The sequence below is a fragment of the Balaenoptera musculus genome, chromosome 14 (genome assembly GCF_009873245.2).
Source record: "Balaenoptera musculus isolate JJ_BM4_2016_0621 chromosome 14, mBalMus1.pri.v3, whole genome shotgun sequence".
In the NCBI taxonomy this organism is placed as follows: domain Eukaryota; kingdom Metazoa; phylum Chordata; class Mammalia; order Artiodactyla; family Balaenopteridae; genus Balaenoptera; species Balaenoptera musculus.
This window is the reverse complement of record NC_045798.1, coordinates 17,154,243-17,180,433: the sequence shown is the minus strand read 5'-3', so window position 1 is coordinate 17,180,433 and position 26,191 is coordinate 17,154,243. Positions and strand designations below refer to the sequence as shown.

Below are 26,191 nucleotides of genomic sequence, written 5' to 3'. Positions count from 1 at the left end.
AATGAAGGACACCGATGTAGAGAATGGACCTGAGGACACGGGGAGGGGGAAGGGTAAGCTGGACGAAGTGAGAGGAGTGGCATGGACATATATACACTACCAAATATAAAACAGATAGCTAGTGGGAAGCAGCCGCATAGCACAGGGAGATCAGCTCGGTGCTTTGCGACCACCTAGAGGGGTGAGATAGGGAGGGTGGGAGGGAGATGCAAGAGGGAGGGGATATGGGGATATACGTATGCATATAGCTGATTGACTTTGTTATACAGCAGAAACTAACACAACACTGTAAAGCAACTATACGCCAATAAAGGTGTTAAAAAAAAAAAAAAAAAAAAGGCTGAAGGCCTCTCAATCCTGATCTCACTCCCGGTCTGGAACACAATCATCCCAGTATTTTTCTATACATTTAGACATATAAACCCATATTGAAATGCTTTGTTTTGTATGGCTTTTTTAACCCAAAAATGGTGTCATGTTTTGTCTTGTTCTACAACCTCCTTTTATCTTAAAGGTCTAACCATTAGTTCAGGAAGACAGCTATTTTCTTTTTCAGTAGGTGTAAAGAATTTCATAGTATAAATGCTGTAATTTAGCCATTTCCCTACCAGTAGACTTTTGTAGGCTGTTTCCTCCCCCTATCATAAATAAGACGACATAAATAAAGATGTTCACACAAACAGGGGGAGTATCTTAAAGGTAGAAACTAGAAATAAAACAGCTGGGTTGCGGAGAAAAATCTAGGTTTAACCATCCTGCTGTATGAGCTGCCTGAGGTTTTTGGAAGCTAAGTCGGTACAGCCAATGGAAAAGTGAATCAAATGGTAGGAATTTGATGGATCTCAGGAATCTATTAACCACCCAAGTAAGGTTAGTCCCCTAAAGACCCCCACCATGCCGAGATCACAGCTGTAAATTCAGACACTAGGGCTTTGCTTAAGGTCTGTGGCTGGTGGTCAACTTCATTCTTTAAATCCCAACTCTATTTACCTGCTTGGGAACCTGGACTTCTGCTAAGAGGAGAAAGGGAGAGAGCCCCATGGCCCTCAGTGCTGGTGGGACCCAAAGCAGAATCAGAGGAGCAGGTATAGGAATTGAAGGCAGGAAACTGCTGTAGATTCTCGAGGGGAATGTGGACTTCTGGGTCTGCAAAACAAAGACGAGAATGGTAGGCCCACGTACAGAATTCCTCAAATCTTTTCCAACAGTTGTGGACAGTCAGTATGAATCCCCCAGGGGTCTGAATGATGGAGACAGAGCTTTAAAACCCAAATTTATAGTAACTGTCATTTTATAATATGTCTTTGTTTTAATATAAAAGCCTTGTTCTAACTCTTCTTGGTTGAAGCTAGGTGATAAACCTGGCGGTTAATTATAATATTCTGTATACTTGTGTTTGAATATTTCCATAATAAAAAGTTAAAACAAAAAAGCCTTCGTTCCTGAAACATCACTTTTCTCAACTATTCAGGACTTGTGCTAAACAGTTACACAACACTGGTATGCCGGCTATATACTTATCCCAGTTGAAGAAATAAAATTTATGTTTACCATACCACATGGAGTCAAAATAGTTAAGTCCTTTCCCTAGCCAAGGACTCAATTCCTTGTTTTCAGGAGGTTAACTAGACCCACATGTCACACAATCCTTGGTTCAGTGAAGCTTATGTTTAAGAACCAGATCAAAAGATTCTTCTTACTGGTATGAAAGAGCTCAAATCTAACTTCCTGCACTTATTTCCTAGTTTGTCAATAGGTCTCTACTATTTCAGACTCTCCTGGTAGACTTGCTATGTATAGATGTCTCCAGAGTCAAAGGTGAGGCCAACAATGTATCCAGAGAGCACAGGGCCAGTTATCCCCAACATGCAGCAGATCTCCAATTCCCTTCCCCCACCCACCCAGGTTTTTTTCACCCACTATGCCAAGGATGAACTTACTATGTGCTATGCACTTTGACCAACATCAACTCATTAATTCTCATGTAAGCCTACAAGTAAGGAGGTACTCTCACAACTCACATTTAAGAGCTGAAGAAAGCAAGTGGCAGACCTGACATAGGACCTAAACAGTCTGGCCCCTGGGCCCAGGCACGGGATCTCTGTACAATGATGCACAGTTGTGCTCATCATTCAGATGAGAGTTCTTGAACTTACACTTGCCCTGTCTCTTGTTCTCCTCCATCTCAATCCGGCGCTCTCGGCGACGTTCCTCCCGGGCCTTCTTCTGGCGCTGCCGCTTCCTCTTCTCAATGTCATCTGCGGGTTGGTGAGGTTGTGAGGAGGCAGACCCAGGACAACCTGGCCATTAACTCCTCCCACTTGGCTAGTAGCTAAGGGCACACGAGTGGGCCCAGCTGGATTGGATGAATGGATGGAGTGTATCAGGAGGTTCTGAGACTCATGACAAAAGCTCCTTACTTCCTCTTGTGGGTTTCTAGTCACAAGAATCCCTGAACTCCACTAAAAAGGGAAGCAAAGTAGGGGGCATTCTCACCTGAGAATAACTCTAGGGTTTCCTTAGAGACCAGAGGAGGCTGCAGAGCCAGTTCACAGATGCTGAACTCGCAGGTGAGTGGCAAGTGAGAGAGGTATCTATGACGCTGTCGCACATCCTACAAGGGAAAAGGGACCGATGCTCAACTAAGACCAGGCCTAACTCTAAGAGCAGAGGTTCCCACCCCAGATATCCGGCAGTATACCACACCCTCTCAGATGGCAGTTACTGCTCAAGTTATCAGCTTTTGAAAAGCTGAATAGAAATTGTCAATTAACCTACCATAAGGTAGAATAAGCAACCAAAAGCAAGCAGTTTTTTGGTTTGTGCTGCAAATGAATGAATTGAGGCTGGTAATGAATGATCTAAAGCTGATCAGCTGTTTCAGCTTTTCTGGGGGACCACAACAAACAGGGGAGAATAAGGAAGATAAGAGTTATTTACTGGGAAAAAAATCTGGGAACCACTGACTGAATTAATGATAACTGGGAAGGCAGATAAAGCAGGTTTCCCTACTGAACAAAGCTTGGCCTAAAACAATAAAAAATGAAGGCCATTAATTTAATTTTCTTTTTATTCTTTTTCTGCATGTTTGATGGAAAGTTCATAGTACTTAAACAATCTCTAAATTTAAGGCTTTTAACAAATTTGTGATCAATACAACGATAACTCTCAAAGAGCAAAAATTCATATATGTAAATTATCAGACACTAATTCATAGGTACCTGCTAAGCCAAAAATTCGTAACGAGCTTGTGTAAGCTACCTTAAAGCCTCCAAGGACTTTGTTTTCTTGGCCATTTCTCCCAAGCAATAAGGAGAAACAAAAACAAACTCGTCTCGGAAAGTAGGAGACATCTCTATTCCCAAACCACAATAAATGAACCTGTGATACAGAGAGCAGTGGTGAGTGACCTAACAGAACCCTGGCATGGTGGGGGAGGGTCATTTAACTTTTAAAAAATTCACAGGCACCATCACTAACAAAAAGACTTAAAACCTTTCAAGACTAAAGGCCTTGACAGTCTGTGAACTTGGATCAGCTAGGCCCACCACAAAGAGATTAGGTTAATGCCGCTTCCTGCCCCTCCACCTCGCAAGGCAGGCCCTTACCTCAGACATGGAATACCCAGCGATCTCCACCACCGTGGCTGAGATCTTCTCAGGGCTCTGCTCCAGGCTGCCATACTCCCGCACGAGGCAGCGCACGTTCACGGGGTGCAGGAACATGTGCTGCCCATCCTCCGCTGAAGACAAGTGGCTCTATCACACAATACTCTTGGCCAGTCCTCAAGTCAGGCCCTCCTTATCCCAGGCCCAACTCTCCCCCCCATAAGCTGAAAGGCACAACAGACCCAGCTGCCCAGGAGCTAGAGGCAACACCTCCCTCTGCTTAGAGAGCCAGACCACTTCTCTGAAACATTAGCCAGCAGCCCAGCCCTCCTCCTCAGGGACACTCACCTTGGTAAAAGTAGTAACAAGGAGAGCTGCTCAGGTGTGTGATGCTTGGCTTGGTGACGGGTTCCTGCTGGCTGGACTCGGTACAAATGGTCCCCTCTCCAAGATTGTCTTCTGCTAACTCCGAGTCCTCACAGGCCTCTGACAACCCTTCAGGCTCTGGTTCAGAAACTGCTTCCTCTTCCTCTACCAGAGGGAGAGCAAGAGGACGAGGAGGAGAGCCCAGAGGACAAACTCCTGCGGTCTCTTCATCAAAAGCAGACAGATACTCCAGCATGCCCTGTTGGGACAAACTGTAGGTCACAGAAAGAACATGTGGCAAAGGCAGGCACAGGAAACAAGCTCTCTTGAGGTTTACCTTAGCTGTCACGTTCACTGATTTAACATCACTGGGGAAAGAACACACATAGAAAAAGCACATAGGAAAAATTTAAAAATAAATAAATAAATAAATTAATTAATTAAAAGGCACATAGGAAATACTCATAGTTCCCTCTTCTCCCAAAAAAGTTCAGACCTCACAACAGGGCCTAACAGCTGAAGAGCAGCACTTGAGGAACAGCAGCCATTTAGCCTGTAACTGGGACACTAACCTTCCTGGGTTGAAAAACGGACTCCTTCGCCAAGGGAGCCATCAGCACCAGTTGTTCCAGAGCAGCCACGACACCAGCGACCTCCCCTCTGCTTTCAGCCAGTCCTGACAGAGCCTCTTCCCGAGTCTAGAGCACCGGAGAGAAAACCAGAAACATACTTAGTTTGAAGGGCCAAATCTTACAATGGCCTTTCTCAACAGGAGCAAAAGTTAAAAGGCAAAAAGGAAGAGTCTAAGTACTTAAAATTCTCAATCTTTAAGGGAAGCAGGAAGCAAAAGTGCCTAGTACTCAAATGGGATGTTACTCTGCTTAGCATCTCTGACAATGATAACGACAACACTACAAAAAAGCTTCCTGAACAGAAATCCCAGGACACAGAACTAGTCTTCTAGTTTTGACGAACGAAGCTTTGAAAGAGCCCCAGTGCAGGAGATAAGAGTCTGGGCAACCCCCACCTCAACCCGGACAGCTCTACTTCTACGCAGCTCTTCTTCTCCCTGAAATGCATTTGAAAAAATGCTCCGCATTACAGAAAGAAATTAAAAAGTATTGGGTTGGCCAAAAAGTTCGTTCGGGTTTTTCGTAGGATGTTACAAAAACCCAAACAAACTTTTTGGCCAGCCCAATAAATACAAAGAATGCTGCCCAAAGAGGACTTATGAGTCAGAGAGATAGAAATTCAAATACCAGCTTCACCTCTTATTAGTTATATGTCCTCAAGTAAATTATCTAACCCATGATTCCATTTCCTCATCTATGAAAGGGGATAGTTGTTCTATCACACCAGGTTATGGAGCTTAAGTGAGATAAAAATAAGTACAGTACCTTAGCACAGCCCCTTTCATGTGGGCTTTCATTGTTCTAATATATGTCAGTGATTCTCAAAATGTGATCTGGGGATGAGCAGCATCAGAGCCACCCTGGAACTTGGGATAATGCAAATTACTAAGCTTACTGAGCCCAGACCTACTGAACCAGTCCCTCAGGGTGGAGCACAACAACCAGTGATTCTGATGCTTGTTCCAGTTTAAGAATCTCTATTGTAGAGGATACAGGACATAAGGGATTCTATATTTGGATAATTCTTGATGCTCCAAAATCCTCAGCAGGCATTGCTAGAGCCCGTTGGAGAGGCCACAGTAATTTCTCCAATGTCCCTCAAATAAAACATCTCCAAAAATAAATCCAAGTGTTTTCCTAAAGAACAAAAAAACCCACCTTGCTTAATTAAGAACACAGCTAATCTAGAAACTCAAGGGTCTCAGTTATAAGATCACCTTGACTTGTTCCTTTCAGCTCGAGAGAGCAGTTTAAAAATCCCTAGGTCAACCCCTTCCCTCCTATCACCAAAGCCCAGAGCAAACCTACTTTTTTAGCCATTCCCCGCTTGTAATCTTAAACGTGGGGCTGAAGTAACTAATCCCCACCACCCCGTCCCATTTCCAGTGTATCGTCTCACCTTGAGCTCCTGGATAGCTGCCTCAATAAAGCAGGACTCGGGAGTGTGCTTCTCCTCTGCCAGCTGCTGCTCTAGTGCTGCTTTCTCTTCCTGAACCACCCGGTGCAGCACCTGCTCCTTCGAGGCCAGCAGCAATTTGGAGTACTGGCTGTGCTGTTCATCTACAAGAAAGCCAACAAGATGACAGAAATGCCGGACTTCTCTGGTGGCGCAGTGGTTAAGAATCCTCCTGCCAACGCAGGGGACACGGGTTCGATCCCTGCTCCAGGAAGATCCTGCGCACTCTAGGGCCCATGTGCCACAACTACTGAGCCCGAGTGCTGCCACTACTGAAGCCCGCGAGCCTAGAGCCCGTGCTCTGCAATGAGAAGCCACCGCAATGAGAAGCCCGCGCACCGCAACGAAGAGTAGCCCCCACTTGCCGCAACGAGAAAGACAGCGCGCAGCAACGAAGACCCAATGCAGCCAAAAAAAAAAAAAAAAAAAGCTCATGGCTGTGTGACTAAATAGGAACGTTCATACACAGCTTTTTTCCTAAAGTGAAAATCGACTGATTTAGCATGTTTTCCTTAAAAACTTTTAGCAATGACCTTAATATAAGGTTTGTAACTCTGACCCCGTAACACAAGAAAGCTATCCTAAGAAAACCAAAGATGTAGTCAAAAAATTAATGTTCTCAGAACGCCCTGGCGGTCCAGTGGTTAGGACTCCGCACTTTCACTGCTGAGGGTCTGGGTTCAATCCCTGGTTGGGGAACTAAGATCCCACAAGCGGTGAGTTGCAGCCAAAAAAAAAAAAAAACAATGTTCATTAATTATAGCATTATCTTTAGTACCAGAAAAGCTGCAACCAAACAGTAAGTCCAATAAAGAAACAGTTAATGATATGATGGTATATTCATTAAAGAGAATTCTGCAGACATTAAAAATGCCTTTCCAGGAAGGAGGCATTTAGTGACACGGAGAAATAGCCACATTACATGGGGAAAGAAAAGATGCCAAAGAAGAAAACAATCCCAATCTCACAAAAACATACACGCAGAGAATAAAACTGTACAATTAACGTTTGGAGGGTACCTCTGGGTAAAAGGATCATGGATGATTGATTTCCTTTACTTCCCTCCCCCCGATTTTGTGGACTTTAAAATGTAATATACAGATCTATCTCATTTTTACCTTCTGTATCGTGTTCAACAGCATGATATACTCTAATGAAAGTTTCTTGTGGAACATTTAGGTTATTGCCAATTTCTATTACACTGTAACAAAAATATCCTTATACATGCTCCTTGGTACAAATGACTTCTTTATGATATTTAAGTATAAATGCAAAATCAAAGGTTGTGCATATTTTAAATACTACCAAATCCACCCCCCCACACACACACAAAAGGCTGTATCGATTTAAACTCCTACAAAGAACAAGAGTACCCAATTCCCCACCCCTGCCAAAACCCAGTACAGGCATACCTCAGAGATATGCCTGTTTGGTTCCACTGCAATAAAGTGAGCATCACAATCAAGTGGATCACAAATTTTTTGGTTTTCCAGTGCATATAAAAGTTTCGTTTACACTCTTCTGTAGTCTATTAAGTGTGCAATAGCATTATGTCTAAACAACGTTGATACTTTAATTAAAAAATACTTTATTGCTAAAAAATGCTAACCATCATCTGACAACAGCAGGGTTGCCACAAACCTTCAATCTGTTAAAAAAAAAAAAAAAAACAACTCAGTATCTGTGGAGCACAATAAAACGAGGTATGCCTATATTTGCTTCATCGTGTGCGTGTGTGTGTGCATGCGTGAGAGTGACTATGATAGGCATTTTGATTTGCATAAACTCTAGGCAAAGTTAAGCCTCTGTAGATACTTGGAGTTATTCAGATATCCTTTTCCGGGAAATGCTTTGCCAGATGCTTAGCCTATTCTACTAGACTGTTCATCTAATTTATAGAACACCTGTATGTTCTGGACATTAATCTGTATTTTAAATGTGTAAATCTTCCCCTAAGTTTATTTATCACCTGTTGACTTTGAGGAGTCTTGCTGGATTTTATTCTTATAAAATCAAATTCATCAATCTTTTTCTTTTATAGCATCTATGGTTTCAGCCTGGTTCAAAATTACATCCAGGTAAAAAACCTGAGGATTTATAAAGATATTTTCTTGTATTTTCTTTTAAAAGTTTTGGATTTTGTTACATTTAATTCTTCAATCCATCAGAAATTGATTTTTATGAATGGTATGAGATAGAGATCTAATTTCATTTTATTTTTTCCATAAGACTCAATTGTTTCAATACTGTTTACTGAAAAATCTCTTTTGCCCAGAAATTGAAATGCCACTTTAATTCAATGCTCATTTCCATGTGGAATACAGAGAATACAACCTCTTGCACTTCTCCCACTGTAAGCACTGCCCACACTCTAGATCCGAACTGCCTGGCCACCAGTCTGTCTCTTCTATGAGACACGGAGTTCCTTGATGACAGGTGCCAAGACTGGCTGACTGTGGAACCCCCAAAACCTGGGCACAGAGCCAGACACTATTCAACAAAGCTTTATATGTATTTTAATTTTTCATTTTACAACTGAACCAAACTTGAAACCAAGAGTTAAACCACTTTCTGCAAACTCCACCCCAACCTACTGGAACACTATGAATAATCTGGAAATGCTAGAAATGGCTTGCTGAAAGGCTAAATCTCTGACACTAGAAAGATATATTCAAGTAACCTTAAAGGGTATATACCCACCATTATCTGCCCCCAAATTAACCAAACTTACCTCCAAGATGAATAGGATGTTCTACATTCATCCATTTGGATTTGGGCAAGGCCACCAACACCCCTTTCTCCCTCTTCATCAGCTGCATTGTAATGGTATCACCAACAACATACTGATGTGATTCTGTGGCAACAACACTGTAACATGGACATTTATATGTAGCAGGGCAAGAAGTTAGCAGACTGGGGTCTAATCTAGTAAATATCTCCGTCTTACCTCTTGAGATCCTTCTTATGCACAGAACTGTAACAGATGGGACATTTACTCCAGGTCTTCTCGCTCAATGAAAGATAGTGCAGGATGCATGCCCAGCAGAAGATGTGTCCACAACGGGTTATCTTGGCTGCAGTAGGTGGATATAGGCATATTGGGCAAGATGGCACTTCATGGCTACAAATGCGCTGAAACAAAATGCCACCACAAGTTAAACTACTTTCAGAATTGACTAGAGATTATCAAAGTTAAAGCCTCTCCTCTTCCATCCCCATCCCTATACAACTCTAACAACACATCTTCATAAAACTGTTCAACAGTGCAGGTGTATGTACAATAGCACTTCAAGCAAATCATAAAGGAAACAGTAATAATAGTTTAATATACTAAAACAACTATACAACAGGTATTTTGGGGGTTCTACATCAAAGGGAAAAAATGACAGAAATCAATATATGATCCCATTTACAAAAAAAAGATTTATATGTACGCATACATAAAAGCACAAAAAGGTTCTAGAAGTAATGTACCAGTAATTTCCAACAGAGGAGTCAATGAGACTTCCACTTTATACTATATGTCTCTACTTTTTTTTTTTAAAACCAATGCATATAAAACCTAAGTTTCGTAGACCTTCTATGTCATTTTCAGATGATTTTATGAATTTTCACAGTAATGGGAGTCCAGGCTTTGGGTCCATCATTTTGAAACTACATCATATAACCTAGGAGTGACAAGGGGATACCCAGAGCCCATAACTTCAAGAGACGACAAACACAGCAGTAGCTTGGACAAAGTACAGCTGTGTGGCTCATTTCACCTGTCACAAGGCCAAGGCCTAATCTGATACTGATTACTACAAATGGCTACCAATGAAGCAGTGTCCCTGTAATGAGTCCATCCTGGGTCAGGAGGGTAACCAGAGTTCTCATATTCCCCTGATTACTTCTCCCCAGAAGAGAAGAGGTAGTAGACAGGACTGCTTTTATCCTACAGATCAGAGCCCTCCAACACCCAGTCCTGCAGGCCAGGAGCCAATTACCACAAATGAACTCCAGAAGAAACCAGGACTGATCTCTGGAAAATGTCTACTGTAAGGCCAGGCAGAAAGGGGGATCAGCAGTAAACCCAGCCAAAAGCTGCTGTCACCACGGTCCCTTTCTTTAGTTCTCTCTCCCACTAACAGGTTATAAGCTTAGCTGAGCTACTCACCACTTGTTCCACAAAGTCCCAGTTGACTAAGGTATCAGGATCAGCAAAATGAACTGTGTAGTCTTGGTCTTCAGACACCACAAACTGGCAGCTAAAAACAGGGAGAGACATGTAAAAGGCAGACTGTCAGAATCCACCAACAAGCCTTCAGCAGAAATTCATCATCTCTTCACTTAGAATCAAATGCAGGCCATTAGCAGCCATGCTTTGTAAAGCACTAAACTATGACTTCAGCTCATTTCCAAGTCCTGGCTCTGGAAAGAATCCAATACTCAGCGGGTAGGCGTCTAAATCCATGACGCTGTTTCTTCTGCTTCCAGGCCCAGCCAAGTGGCCTGCAGGCCCTCCTCTGAACTAAAATTAAGCCAGACTGTGGCTCTATCACCAGAAGGAAGCCAGATCTCCTCCTCACCCCCAGAAACCACTAGTCTTCCAGGCAGTAGAAAAAACTGTCCCCACTCAATCTTTTGAGTACTAGTTTTTTGCTTTTTGGTTATTTTGGCCACGCCACACGGCTTAGGGGATTCTCAGTTCCCTGACCAGGGATCGAACCCAGGCCACAGCAGTGAAAGCCCGGAATCCTAACCACTAGGCCACCAGGGAACTCCCACCAGTTTATATAAAGTACTAAATGGGTACTTCAGTCTAGATCCAAGGGTCAAACGTTACATTATAACTAATGCCACACAAAAGGAAACAAAAGAGAATCAGTATTTGAGCAAATGTATGCCAAGCACTCCAACTTGGCACTCAATGCTCCCTTAAGTAATTTCTCCTCCTTTATAGAGGAAAAACTGAATCTCAAAGTGGTTAGGTAAGTTACCCAAGGTCGAAGGCCAAAACAAGATTCAAATCTGGATTCAATTCCAAAGCAAACACTTTTACTACCTCATCATGATACTAAAGCATTATTTATTTAAGCTAAATATTCTTTTGAGCACCAAGAACATCCACTTGAAACACATCCGTGTTTTCAAAGCGAGGTGAGAGAGAGAGAGAGAGAGAGAGAGAGAGAGAGAGAGAGAGAGAGATCACTCCATTTCTGCTTCTCTCCCACAGTAGTTTAAACGAAGCCTCTTTGCACCATAAATGCCCAAAGGCTCAATTTCACTTCTCTCCTAAGAGTAGCCATACTCACTTGGCTTGTAAAAACAATTCCTTGTTAAAAGGCTTATGCCCCCACTTGTTCCTTTTTCCCCAGCTGCCATGTCCACTGCCTTCAAAATGACCTGCCTGGCCACGGGGTTCAAAAGTGAAATTCAACAAGTGATTCAGGTTGATCTTCTTCGGACCAGAGAACTGGGCAGGGCTAAACTCTGCCCGCTGAGCCTCTGCTACCTAGAGAGAATGAGAATAAATCAGAGGATTTTAGATTAGGATGACACTTGCTAAATGACAGCAGAAACCTGCACAACCCCTCCTTCTACACGGCTTAAAATATTAACTAAATAAAACACAGGCTTATATTTAGTAAACAATTTTCCTAGGATGTGGTAATGCAAAAGTCTACCTAAGATCTAGATGGGAGTGGAAAAGAGAAAAAGAGCCTCTAACATACAATTACTTATAAACTATTTAGACTGCCCTAAGTGGCAATTAACCATTAAATGACAAAACCCAGCATGAACTCCTCTAGCTATCTTGAAGCACAAAGATTTACTTACTGGGTTAATCTTTCCACAGTCCCATAAGACTCCTACACCTTCACTCTTGTTAGCTACTTGCTCTCTGGTTTGTTTCTGGTCAACGTGAATCTGTGGAACTGTGCTCTGGAGGCGGCCTGCAGGCAGCTACTAACTGCCATAGGCTTCAGGATCCTTCCAGAGACCTCCTGTCTAAGACACACACTGCTATTCATTGTTAATTAAAACTGACAGAATTAGAACATGTAGGCAGACTAGCTCTGTGTCCAGAAATAAATCCAATCAGCACATTCAGAAACAGCTTAGAAAGTGACAAGAAACCACGTATGAAAAATACCATCGCACAGAGATGGAAGATTTATTGTGTTGGAGCTTTTGTGGTCCTCTTGACGTTCCCAAATTGAATTGGTACAGGTACCTGCTATAAGTCAGCTAGTGCATTTTCTAATCCCACTTTCCCATTTAATATCATAGGCACTTGGCCCTGTCACTAAATACTAGTAAACAGTCACTTTAAAAAAAAATTTTTTTTGGTAAGCCAGTTTTATTTTTTTTAAGATTTTTTTTTGATGTGGACCATTTTTTTTTTAAAGTCTTTATTGAATTTATTACAATATTCCTTCTGTTTTATGTTTTGGTTCTTTGGCTGTGAGGCATGTGGGATCTTAGCTCCCCGACCAGGGATCAAACCGCGCCTCCTGCATTGGAAGGCGAAGTCTTTAACCACTGGACCACCAGGGAAGTCCCTAAAGAGTCACTTTAAATAGCTATATACCATTATATTACGATGGGTATACTATAATGCCTTAGTGTAGGACACAGATTGTTCATGGCTTTTCTAGCAATAACAAAATAATGCTATGATAAACAGCTGATAGATCTTTGTGCACAAATATTTGAGCACCTACAATTATTTCTTTTGAACGTAGAGTAGGAATTACTGAGTCAAAGGAAATGCAAATTTAAGGCTTTTGCTGCTTGTTAGTAAAGTCAAATTTAGAGTTTAATAAGCAGCACTTGCATATACATGATAAAGAAATCTAAAGAGTACAAAAAAGCGGATTTCCCTGGCAGTCATGTGGTTGAGGCGCCGCGATTCCACTGCAGGGGGGCGTGGGTTCAATCCCTGGTCGATGGGGAACTGGGATCCCGCATGCCTCGTGGTGAGGGCAAACAGAGTACAAAAAGGGATACAGCCAAAGATACCTTCTATTCCAGAGGCAACCAATATACCCTCTGAGATATTCTATGAATATGGAATCAGAGTATACAAACGACCTTTATGATTAAATACAGTGGCATATCACACAGTTAGGCAATCTCCTTTTATCTTAACAGATCTTGGGAGACAACACCTCCCCCTCACTGTTTATGTAACTCACCAGAGGAAGCCCAAGACTTCCAGGTCATCCCTTATCTCTCACCCCTTAGACTCTCATCTCCATATGGCTCTGCCTCCCCTAATCAGTCTTCCACCCCAATGCCCCAAACTGAGATAAGAGCTCGTGTTCACTCAACAAAATTTCCCACATTCTCAACCTTCTACCTTCATCTTTTTACCCTAACTGGCCCACTGTCTCTAATACTGCCCATCATAATTCCTGATTACACTTCCAACACGTTCACCTCTCAGTTCCTTGACTTCCTCTCCTCCAATCAGCTTGCCCTCCACTCTACCTCTGCCACCCACTCCCATGGGCATACCATCTAGAGCTGTGCTGTCATAACAAAGCAGCCACTACTATCCAGATATGATGGCTACTGAGCACTTGAAACGTGGCCAGTACCACATCATGAAATAGCATTTTAGCTATACTGGATTAAATATATTAACATTAATTTCATCGTTTTTACTTGTTTACTGTGGCAACTAGAAAACTTTGTTACATATTTGGCTTGCCATTTCTATCTTAGCATTTCTACTGGATGGCACTGCTCTACAGTCTAGACCACGGTGGTAATAACTGCACCTCTTCCACCATCTTAATTTTGGGCACCCTACCAGTAACACTCCTTTCTCAGCTTGTTTCCGTTAGTTCTGATTCTAACAACTTTTCACCTCCACTGGGATCTCCAAACCAGTGATCCAACACCCTCCCCCCAAATTTTCTTTCCTTATTTGGCTCTGATCCTATTCCATTGCCCTCTTCTCTTTGTCAGCTGTACTCACCGGGCAAAACTTTCCCAATTAATCCATACCGGCATCAGAGCAAGTAAACATGGCTAAAGAACACAACCACACCATACCAACCAGCCTCACTAAAAGTAGACCTTTGTGCGGCCCGGCGGTCATACTGCAATCCTATTACACTTCTGTGCTCCACGGATTCCCCCCGACACCCAGACAAATCCTCCAGTCCTCTCTCCTCTCTCGGCTCATCTTTTACATTTCACTGAGACAGTAAGAACAATCAAAAAAGAACTCCAACGTGCTCCTACCAGCAGTCTGCCTTCCTCTTGTTACTGTGGATGAACTGGCGAAGCTCCTAAGGCAACTCCTCCACCTGTGCACTAGACCCCAACTCCTCAGGAACTCAAGGACACTATTAGCAATTCTCTCTCTCTCCTCTGCATCACGTTTTCCCTCTTACCAGAACAATCCCATTAGCAGAAATATGCTGCATTTCTCTAAGCTTAAAATCTATCTTGACCTCACATTCCCCTCAAGCTACTGCCTCACCTCCCTGGTCCCCTGTAAGAGCAAAACCACTAGAAAGTAACTATCTAAACTTGCTGTTTCTTCTTCATATCCTCTCTAAAGCTATGCCAATCAGGTTTTTGTCCTCACTACTCCACCAAAGCAGCGCAAGGCCAAAAACCTAAACTACCTTCCCATTTCCAAATCTAATGGTCAACTTTCCATCCGAATCTTCTTACCCAGCCTAATAGCAGCACAGGACAAAACAAGCCATTTCTCCAAATGGCTTTCAGTTCTCTTCCTCCCTTTTTGCTGGTTCCTTATCATCCTGACTCCAGGCTCAGTCCTTGAATCTATTCCCTTTTTGCTACACTCACTCCTTAATGATCCTACTTAGTTCCATAGTTGCAAACACCAAGTGTACATACATGGACAGCTCTCTAGCCAGGGTCTCCTCCTTGAACTTGACTCAGTTATACTTAGAGATCCAACAGGCATCTCAACGCAAATGTAACACTTCCAAATGACATTCTTTATCTAAACATCCCTCTTCCCTCCCCATCCCAAAACCCTGTACTCCTCTTGAACTTGCCCCCATTTCAGCAAACGGTACCTGAATTGGGCCCCTACCAAAACATTAGTCATTTATTTCTCTGCTCAAACCCCGCATCGAATCTATTTAAAAGTCCTGCTGGCTCTACCTGCAACTATCTCCCCAAATATGATCCCCTCTCATCACTATCACTGTTTCAATCACTCTCACCAGGAATACCTTAATAAGCTCCTAACTAGTCTCCCTGCTTCCACTCTCCCCTTTACAACTCCAAATCAGATTACCTTACTTCTCTTCTTAAGCCCCCCAAAAGCTTCCCATCTCTCTGAACAAAAGCCAAAGTCCTTCAAGGGCCCATGTGATCTGATCCCTCTGTCTTACTCTTTGGCTTCATTTCCTGCTTCTCCACCCATGATAGCCTATTTGCTTTACCTCAAACACACGAAAAACATTACCATCTCTGGTCCCTTGTACTTGTAAATTCGCTCTTGCTAACACACCCTTCCTCAAATTCTACTGTGTGCTCCCTTGCTTCATTCAGGACTCAGAGAGTCCTCAGAGAAGCTTTCACCTCCTCAGAGAAGCTTTCCTTAGCCACCTCCTAAAACTACTCTTTGTTACTCTCTATCCCTTTACCGCTCTCAGTCTACTTTTTTTTAATTTAATAATTGTATTTATTATATAACAATTTGTTTATTGTCTCCCCAAACTAGATTATAAGCTCCACCCAATGCTGTATTCCAAACTCTAAACGATATTTAGTGCATAGTAGGTGAGGAATAAATTTCTGGTGAGTGAATGAATTCTTCCATTAGTGCATCCATTAAATCTTGTTCTATACTGGTTACATAGTATGGAACATTCAAACAGCAGGATAATATATTTAACCAATAATATATTTAACTTTGATAGCATTTAGTCTGTTTCCTAAATTGTGCAACTACAAACAATGTTGCAATGACCTCCCTTGTACATGAGTCTTTATGCACTTACAGAAAGATATCTAAGAAACTCCTAAAATCAGAGTACCTGGGACTAAGGATATATAGCATTTTACATTTTTCTAGATACTATAGGGCAAATTAATGTCATTAATTAATGCCATTTTATTACCTAAATATTCCAAAGGGTACCTATAAATCAAGAGTGATAATAAAAGGATGACACAACATTTTTTTAAAGGATGATACTAATTAAGGTACCCGAAATCTGCTATAATTTCTCACAATCCATGATTACAATGTCTTCCAAGAAAATGTTCATAACCTTCAAGGGAAGAAAGGAGGCAAAGTTCCAAACCTAGTTAATCCTCAACTACTCAAGTAATTCAGAAAGGGGGGGACCTCTTGCTCCCACCCCTGCCTAACCACTAACAAACTGGGGATAGGGGATCAGACCTCATGCTTATGTTCTAGAAAGGACATTCTAAATTCCATACCTCATCTCGTCTTCCACCATTAAAAGAAGAGCTAAAGAGTTTGTTGCTGCTGCCGCTGCCCCTTTGAGGAGGCATCTTATTAAAAGTTTTGCTTTTCTGTGAATTGGAACGACGGGACTGGTTGATAAAATTTTCATTTTTGGGGTAGGAAGGTTCACGTTTGCGATTATAACGCTTGGATCCACTTGAGTTCTTTCCATCTGAAAGCAAGAAACGTGAAAAAATTAGTTAAGAAACGATACATATACTTGGCGAATTGCTCTCCACCTCCCAACAAAATTGTGTTTAAACAAAGGTAAGTAGGCCCTTCCATGACCTCCAAGAAATCTGGGTTGGACCAGAGCATCAGTGCTTTGGGCAAGACATTACACAGTAAGGTGAAAAAAAAAATTTGCTTTTGGAATGAAGCCTAAAGGGTCCCTCCCTCAGGAGGGACACAATATAGATCAAACCACATAGACTCTCAGTTCACAATGTCTTTCTTTGTAACAGAGCTTAATCACTGCTCTTGTATTGATAAAAGTCCATTCAGACAGAGTGACAGAAAAAGAACAGCCTATCTATATTGAGGAAAAGTACTTTATCTGGAGGCAGGACAGAAGGCATTCTTCTTAAATTACTACAACACAGTTAGACCCTATACCGCAATGGTGTGGCCTAGGTCTTAGCAGATATACAGAAGGCACAAAAGCAAAACAGTATTTACATACGTTTTAGAGGTCAAACTGAGAAGCTATTAAATTGACAAAACAAAAGAAGTTGGACTCTAAGAGTATATCAGCGTAAAGTTATACCCTTTTAAAAACTGCTTCTTGCTTTTTTTCTCCAGTTACAAGAACATATGTTCAATTTTGGAAACAAGAATAAATTCGCCAGTGCCTATGGAATACCAACCTATGAAGTGTTTAATTTCCTTTTATTCTCCATTTTATACACTCATCACACATCTTCCACAGAATGACAGGCATATAAGATATATTGTCTTCCACCTATTACTCCATGAGCATTTGCATGCACCCTTAGGCTTCAAAAACATGATTAATGGCCACACTGTTGTCTACCATATGTTTACGGCGTAACATAACCAATTTGTTGTACATTTAGGTGGCTTCTGACTTTTTGTTTATTTAATATGATAGTATTGGGAGCCTCTTTATACAGAGGCCTGTGTGTATAATTATGTCAAGTTCTCAAAGTAGAATTAGCAGATTAAGTATGATCATAAAGCCTTTTACACATCCTCAAGTTGCTTTCCAGAACCATACTAATTTACTTATATTCTAACAACAGTATAAGAGAGAACATCTAGTTTACTACATTCTTTATAATACTGAGTTGAATAAACTTTCTTAAATTGAAGGGTCAAAATAATTTGTTTCGAATTTGAATTTCTCTGATGACTAGCGACAAACATTTTTTTAGTCTGTTAACCATTTGTATTTTGTGTAAAGAGCTCGTTTGTATTCTTTGCCCCACTTTTTCTACTGCGGAGCTGAACTGCATAGATTATTTTGTCCAAATTGAACAAAGAACCCTGACCAGACACATTTAACATGTGCCAAAGTTTACCAGCTTTAAAAAAAAAAGCGGGGGGGGGGGGGGAAAGCGAGGGCGGGGGGCGGGGGCAAAATAAAACCTATCTGAGAACCATACCAAGTAAATAACGGTGAAAGGTCCCCAAATTAGTTTTTGGACAAAAAAAGACTAATATTTCTTGTCCCTTCACTCACTCCATCTTGCCTTATTTCAACACAGAAATCTGACCAAATCAAGTCTGTACCCTACTTTAATGGCTTTAAAAGCAAAAACAGAGAAAACAGAAGTTGGGGGACTTTTAATGAAGAAATCCATTAGGCTTACCCTCAAACTTTAAAGGGGTGGTAGTTTATAAAGTCAAGAAGACTCCAGCGGGCTTCCCTGGTGGCGCAGTGGTTGAGAATCTGCCTGACAATGCAGGGGACACGGGTTCAAGCCTGGTCTGGGAAGATCCCACATGTCGCGGAGCAACTAGGCCCGTGAGCCACAATTACTGAGCCTGCGCGTCTGGAGCCTGTGCTCCGCAACAAGAGAGGCCGCGATAGTGAGAGGCCCGCGCACCGCGATGAAGAGTGGCCCCCACTTGCCGCAGCTGGAGAAAGCCCTCACACAGAAACGAAGACCCAACACAGCAATCAATCAATCAATCAATCAATAAAATTTAAAAAAAGACTCCAGCATGAGCCTCAGAAACTACAACCCCTCCCAACTGCCAAAATATAGCTTAATCCTGTTTATGTTAAAAATATATAATTAATAGAAACATGCCTGGAAAGGCAACAGAGCAGGCTGTTAATGACATTTACCTCTGGGAAATGAAGCTATTCACGCTGGCCTAAAACAGTGGTTCTCAATCCTACAGTTCGTAGGAATCACCCAGATGAGCTTTTAAGGGATTCTTGTGCTCAGGCCTCACGCTCTAAGATTCTGACCTAAGTAAACAGAATTACTGTTCTGTATACTAATAATTTGGATAATTAAAAAACTGTAAGTACCTACAAGAAATTATTTCTAGACAAGGTGACCAGCTTCTTTTACAGCAGACAAAAATAAATTCAAGGTGAAGCATATCCTCAGGGAAAAGGAAACATTAGCTGATAAACCAGAGTCCAAATTTTCAAAGCAACCACTTCACACTCAGTTTGCCAGCAACATGGGATAAATGAGAGGTATGCCATCCTCTCCAAACCTGACCAAATAGTCATGTGAGATGGCAGCACTGTAAACAGAACAGACTGTCAAAGAAAGACTGCCAGGCTAGGGTTCACTCCTACCAGCCACCTTTCAATCTCAGTTAGGGAAAGTGACCAGAGCTTAAAAGTTAGAATTTAAGAACTAGACTTTTACCTACTACTTCAGTTCGCAACAGTTACTGTCAAACATGGCATCAGTGGTAACAATTAGAAAATGAAGCTTCAGATCTCAAATTCTGCCTTGCTCTCAACCCATGGAATTAGTTTATAGTAAGATTTCAAATAAATAGAAAATTCAGAGGGATACAGAACCCCAGCTAACTTTACCATGAAAAGAAATGAGGTTTTATGAAGAGGATAGGCATATGCAGGAAACATATGTTCCCCAAACCATATTATCCAAGACTATTTCAGATGATCCTGCATTTGACCCTGTTGTTTTCAAGACCTAACAGATTTAGACATAGATTTAGGTAAAGCCAGATTCTACACTTCAAGGGCTCAAAAAGCTGGCACTCAGGAGGAGGGCTGTTTTCATTTCTTCACTTATTACCACACTGGCAAGGAAACGGTTTCATAATGCTTACAGAACTGCTCTCTGACAGTGAACTGCTCACTTCTAAAACATTACAACTGACCACATAAGGATTCATGATTTTAGTTGCTAAAATCCACTCCCTCATCTTGTCTTTCACTTACCTACAGGCATGAAGTCAGACATCTAAAGTGAGAGGCTGGCTCTTATCTCTAGACCCAGGCAGCTAAAGATTGAAGGTACAGTCAGGCCTGGGACCCAGAGATAAAACTCGGAGTGCTATTTTTGAGGTATCCTACAGGCAACTTGCCAGAATATACATGTGAATAAGTTGGGGGTTGAATCTGTCCTCCTTTCTCTAATAGGAGATAGCAATGAGGTGATCTGCTTTAGATTTTGGAAAACAGACAAAAAAGTCAAACTAAGTTCCTAGGACACACATATTCTCTGTTGAAAGTTTTAAATTTCAAAGTGGTTGTTCACAATCCTGGCTGCACAAGAGAATCATTTGCAGAGACTTTTAAAACTATGGATGTCAGGGCCCAAACCAGACCTAAAGAATCAGAAAGAATTGCTAGGGAAGAGCCCCACACATCCTTATTTTAAAAAAAAAAAAGGTCCTTAGGAGATTCTAATGCACACCCAGAGCTGAGAACTGCCAAAAACTGTCAAGACACATTCCAAAATGGACCATTAGTTAAATGGCTCAAATCCAGAACACAGGATCCTAGTTTCAAGAGACTTGAAAACTTAATCCACTGTGTCTCAGCTGTCCCACATTTCCCTAAGAGAAAGGTCTCCACCAAGTAACAGTAAGCATATCTCAGTCTCTTCCCCCGATTACCAAATTACAGGCCATAAACTTTTCAGTTAAAAACTTTGGCATCATCAACACTTCTAGCTGTAGTTGTAACAGGCGGCACAGTCTAGAGATCAGAATACCAGCCAGGAAGTTTCTGCTGCTGATTCATGCCATGTCACAAGCAAGTTGCTTACCCATCGTCCAAAGCGGTTGACAAGCACCTCTGGAGGGGCAACATATGGCCTTACTACAGAATCAACTGATAACTGAATCCAGCTGAAATTAGTAATTCTGAATGAAAGGAAGAGAGAGGGGGTATCAGGAATGACGCATGTGCCAATAAGTTACTTGCTTGTTAAGTGAATTTATATAAAGTGTATTTAGTAACATTGCCTGGGACTTCTTAGGAATTTACTTGGACAATTACTCTAACTCCTGGTTTTCTCGTCAGTAAAATAGGGCTAATCCTCTCCCCTCCCTCCTTATAGAGTCATGAGGACTAAGAGAAAACTTCTGTAAAATGCCTACCATGGTGGCTGGCACATAGTTGCTGTTGTTATTTGAAAGCCTATTATTAATAAATCTAAAATTCCTATCAAGAGCACCTATTAGACTTTCAAAAAGCCACAGAAACCAAGGACTCAAGCCAACCAGCCTGGAAATTCTTTTAACTTCCCTAAGTGGTGTTTATTGAAGGCTTTAAGTCACCTCAATTTTCAAAGCCATCAAAACCTCCAGGTCCATTTACAGCTCAGAGGCTTTCTTCAGAGCAGATTACCCCTAGTAACCTGGCTTCTGGTATCAGAATATAAGAGGAAGGGTGTCAGGACAGTGCTTCACACCACCAACCTCAAAATAACTGCTTCATAATACCTGACCTTCCTTTAACCTCCATGGCAGTACCATCCCCCACCCAGAAGGATGGGGCAAGAGACTGGTTCCGGGCCAGGGTCCACTGTTTGCCCCCAAACAGCCAGGTCTCTCTCTTGCCTCTTTTTACTTTCTTTGTTCTTTTTTTTTTTTTTAAATCAGTTTACTGTTTGTTTTTTTTAGTATTTATTTATTTATTGGCTCTGTTGGGCCTTTGTTGCTGTGTGCGGGCTTTCTCTAGTTGCAGTGGCTTCTCTTATTGTGGAGCACGGGCTCTAGGCACGTGGGCTTCAGCAGTTGCGGCATGTGGGCTCAGTAGTTGTAGCTCGCAGGCTCTAGAACGCAGGCTCAGTAGCTGTGGCACACGGGCTTAGCTGCTCTGCGGCACGTGGGATCTTCCCGGACCAGGATGGAACCCGTGTCCCCTGCACTGGCAGGCAGATTCTTAACCACTGTGCCACCAGGGAAGCCCCTCTTTGCTCCTTCTAAACAACTTTCCCCAAACTCTAATCCACCCCTCTCCTCTGGGCTACATTCCTGGGATATTTACTGTTGAACGTTCTTAGAACTACATCTTAGCCCTACTGGAACAAAACTGTAGGAACAGATCCAAGAAAAGGAGTATTATGCGAATGTTTGAAGCAATTAGCCAAGGCAAAGAAACTGTGGTATGCCAATCTGGCCAGAAAGATCAAGTAAATCCTGTCAGCCAAATATACTTATTTCCTGTGTGCATGAAGGGCAAACTTAAGCCAGTCACAGGAACAAAGACTCAAGTATATTAATCATGTAACTAGGAAGCAAATGACCATTTATTATACACATGGTTTAGAGAATAGAAACCAAAGGTTTTGTTCTCATGTGAGGTAGGGAAAGGAGAGTGAAAAAAGGAATTAAATATTTAAAAACTGAAAAACTCTTGTTCTTGTTACTTTAACAACAGAAAGACAAGTTGTAAGTCATGTCTTTTCACCTCACCTTTCCTGTTCTTCCTTCCCCTCAGTACCATGAAACTCAAGAGGTCCCTTCAACAATTTCCAGCTGAATCAAGTACATCAAGCGTTGAGTCAGCTTCTGAAATCCTACAGAGATCTTTTTACGGAATTATGCAGAATTTCAATCTACTCTCTTGTTAGAGCAGCCACCTAGAAGTAGAATTCACTGTGTAAGAGGTCCTGAACAATATCTGCTGTGGTAGCATTAGTCTTAGTTGTAATGTTCTTAAGGCAGTATATGCTACCTTTCAGCTCAACCTTAGCCAATATCTAGCTTCCTAAGCCATTTTTAATCTCTATTTACTCTCTTTGAATTTGTTCCTAAATGCAAACAGGTGATTATGGTTGATGAGGAACTCTATTTAGCTACAGGCCTATCCTTCCTTTTTGCTAAGGGAATATACATAGCAGTAGCCAGAAAAGTATGCAATAGCAATGGCAAACATATTCAAGCTCTCTTACAAACACATTAAACAAAAACTAATGCTACCAGAGGGCACACCTGTGTATTTCATAAAGCCCAGCAAAAAAGTCCTTTCCGTGAGTTTTTACTTCCTTCCTCAGAAGCTTTCAATTGATAAGGTGAATAGTGTTTTAAAAGTATTTTATGTTTTTTTGGGGGTGGGGGGGGAGGGGGACTTCCCTGGCAGTCCAGTGGTTAAGACTCCATGCTTCTACTGCAGAGGGCATGGGTTCCATCCCTGGTTGGGGAACTAAGGAACCCACATGCCCCATGGCAGCAGCGGCCAAAAAAAAAGAGTATTTTATGGTTTTCTTTTTTTTTTTTTTTTTTGCCGTGCGGCGTTGCATGCGGGATCTTAGTTCCCCAACCAGGGATGGAACCCGTGCCCCCTGCAGTGGAAGCGTGGAGTCTTAACCACTGGACCAACAGGGAAGTCCCTTTATGTAGTTGCTTAAAAAAAAAAAAAAAATTCACTTTAGTCAGAATGAACCCAGCAATTAATACTCTATACAAGTCTGACTGAAATGTTAACACTGACAAATATTTGCTTTGGTCAAACCACAATAGAATTCTGTATCATCCTGTTGCGTAATGAGAGTTAGTTCCACTAATCAACATATTCAAAGTCAGGACAATACAAGTAAAATGCCTTACATACCTCAGTTTTGTTGCTGTTTTATTTTGTTTGAGTTGGGGCAAACTTTCACCTACTGTTTCACTAAATAATAAATCAACTTAAGGCATTTACTGCAACTGACTCATGACTGTATGTTAGTGGCTTAAACAGGAGCCCCAGAAAAATTAGTTGAGAATTAGGATAGCTGGAGAACCAGAATCTTTAACATCTAGGAATAGAATGCAAAAGTTATTTATCAGCTACACTGAAAAATATGCAGACTGTTCTAAACTAGTTCCAACACTGGCCAAGAGGACTGGCAAACCTCTATCTCTAGGGGAGATCTCCGATAAACCCACGCATGTGCAAAACCCCCAAATTAGTCTACATAATACTGCCTGACGTGGCCTGAGAGTCTACACTCATCCCTGTTTACATATTTAAAGCATTCATTCTTATCAAGACAACTGGTCTCCACCTGAGTTCCAAAAGCAAGCTCTAGAAGACCTTGACGTACCAGGTAAACAAGTTTGCTATATCCAGCAGAAAAACTCTGAACTCAACTCAGCCTTACAGTTGTTCTTCTGGTTTTTAAGTCAGCCTTGCAGTTTTCTTAATCTTGGAAGTTTTAAACAACTGGAGTTCCACATTTGGGGACTCCAAATGTTCCCCTCTCTGCCACACATCCCCACTATTCCCACTGAAAACATTTCCTATTACTGCTAATATAATCAAAATACAAAAGAGCAGAGCTTTGAAGTAAGACGAAGACATTCAACTCCAGACTCTGCCAACTCCTGAACTCCTGGCCTCTCACCTTTTTCCTTCTTTAGATGTGAACAATTCCACCCTGCTGGACAGGTGACTGGAGTATTGAAAAAAGAGGTAAAAGCCTAGCCCAGTACCTGGCACATGGTAAGCCCTCAATAAATGGTAGCTATTATCATCATGATGGTCATATTTTAATATTGAGAGGCATGACTACAGAAATGACAAAATCTTCCCCATAAGACGACACCACCCTAGTCTAACAAGGAAATAGACATGATGTGCATTTGGTGCATAACAGGTGTCAGGTACTCTAAGCATTAGTTCATTTGTTTCCTAAGTTAATTTATTTTCTCCACCTTTACAGGTAAGGAAACTGAGACACTCACTCAAGGTCTGGCAAACCTAAAAAGACTGAATCCAGAGACTGTTCTCTTAACCACTACTCCACACTAAACAAAACCATTCAAAGAGGAGTCCTCTTCATCTGAGGAGATCTGGGACCAGGTTATTCAACATGAGATTTGAATTTAACAAATCTCTGGGCCCCACCCTCCCCTGTTTAAACTTGAACACTACCCAATTCTAATTCAACATTAAGGGTAAATGAACTTAGTGGTTTTAGGAGCGTACGCTGATGCGTCAGACAAACCAGGTCTTCAGGCCTGCTACACATACTAGGTGGTGACCTCACCTTTTCTGAGCCTCAATTTCCTCATCCGCAAAATGGGGATAAGAATAGCACCTACTTCACCGAGCTATTTCGAGCTTTAATGCAAGGATGTACTAAAATCACGCAGTACAGTTCTCATTAAGTGTTAACTAAAGGTAATGGGAGCCATGGAAAAGAGAAAGATATGAATAGTAGAAAGCGAAGCTTGTCCCTGGGTGACCCAGCTGGCACACGAGCGAGGATCCTCCCCAGCATTAGGAGCAGTCGCCCCCCGCCCACCGCCACAGGGGCTCGCCCTTACCGCTCTTGGGTTTAGACTCGCCGGCCGGCCCTGCAGAGGCGGAGCGGGGCGGCTGTTGCCCTTTGCTGCTGCCCGAAGAGGCGGAGGAGCTGCTGGAGCCGCTGTTCTTGTCCATGTCGGAGGCGGTGGCGGCGGCGCTGGGGGAGCTCTGCGGCATCAAAGGGGGCCTTAGCGGCGGCGGCGGCGGTCGGAGCGGAGCGGGCGCGGCGGAGACCCAGGCTCATGGCGTTCGGGGCCGGCGGGGGTCGGCGGCGGCAGCGGTTCTCGGCCTTCATGGCGACATTTTTCCCTGTTTCCTTCCTCGGTTTCTCAAACTGGAAGGAGAAGCGGCGGGCGGGGCTCTTGAGCCCGGCGGCGGCGGTGACCGAGAAGGAGGAGGAGGCCGGGGCTCGGAGGTCCGGGCCGGGCCTGGCGGGGCGGAGGCTGCGGGGAAAGGGGAGGCGAGGGAGGGTGCGCGAGCCCCGCCGGCCGGCCGGACACGCTCTCCCGCCGCGGGGCAGGGGAGAGGGCTGGCTGTCTTGGTGTCGGGGACAAGTGTCTCCGACACAGCGACCGACACTCGCCCCTGGGCCGAGGCCGAGCTGCTCTGGGAATGGCGACGAGTCGCCAAACAGCATCTCGAAGAACCCGGATGAACTATATATAGCGGAGATGTGGGCGTGAAGCACGCTGGGAAATGTAGTTTTCTGCCTACATCCGGGTCCAATGGGTTTTTGTTTGTTTTTTTTTCCTTTTTTTTCCTCAATGTGTGAGAGATCTTACAGGATGATGGGACTTGCAGTACAGGTTTTGGTCTTAGTACACTAATAATAATATATACCACTAATAATGCATCCAAACATTGGAATACCTGTGGAATTCCTTTATTGACTCATTGTAAGTTATAGTTCTTATTCTAGTATTAATATCAATTTATTTATGGCTCTTATTCAATCCCCTAATAATGATA

The 26,191-nt window shown here is 42.5% G+C and overlaps 1 protein-coding gene across 5 annotated transcripts in view; it reads right to left on the bottom strand.

Moving 5' to 3' along the window:
* Positions 1 to 25,860, bottom strand: part of RNF10 (ring finger protein 10) — a 31,751-nt gene extending 5,891 nt beyond the window's left edge. For 2 of the 5 annotated variants that reach the window (XR_005022616.1, XM_036874756.1), the window contains exons 1-13: positions 25,243 to 25,437; positions 16,491 to 16,690; positions 11,357 to 11,556; positions 10,219 to 10,309; positions 9,010 to 9,194; positions 8,794 to 8,930; positions 6,006 to 6,166; positions 4,547 to 4,672; positions 3,957 to 4,233; positions 3,609 to 3,742; positions 2,497 to 2,614; positions 2,157 to 2,258; positions 991 to 1,146 (exon numbers count right to left, since the gene is read on the bottom strand). Coding sequence is in view for 4 of the 5 variants with exons in the window: in XM_036874756.1 (XP_036730651.1) it covers positions 991 to 1,146; positions 2,157 to 2,258; positions 2,497 to 2,614; positions 3,609 to 3,742; positions 3,957 to 4,233; positions 4,547 to 4,672; positions 6,006 to 6,166; positions 8,794 to 8,930; positions 9,010 to 9,194; positions 10,219 to 10,309; positions 11,357 to 11,556; positions 16,491 to 16,690; positions 25,243 to 25,399 (2,044 nt within the window). In the remaining variant the exon portion in view is untranslated. Of the gene's footprint in view, positions 1 to 990; positions 1,147 to 2,156; positions 2,259 to 2,496; positions 2,615 to 3,608; positions 3,743 to 3,956; positions 4,234 to 4,546; positions 4,673 to 6,005; positions 6,167 to 8,793; positions 8,931 to 9,009; positions 9,195 to 10,218; positions 10,310 to 11,356; positions 11,557 to 16,490; positions 16,691 to 20,750; positions 20,770 to 25,242 lie in introns of those variants that run through there. The other 3 variants (XM_036874753.1, XM_036874754.1, XM_036874755.1) reach the window with 3 other exon arrangements.
* Positions 25,861 to 26,191: the final 331 nt, after the last annotated feature.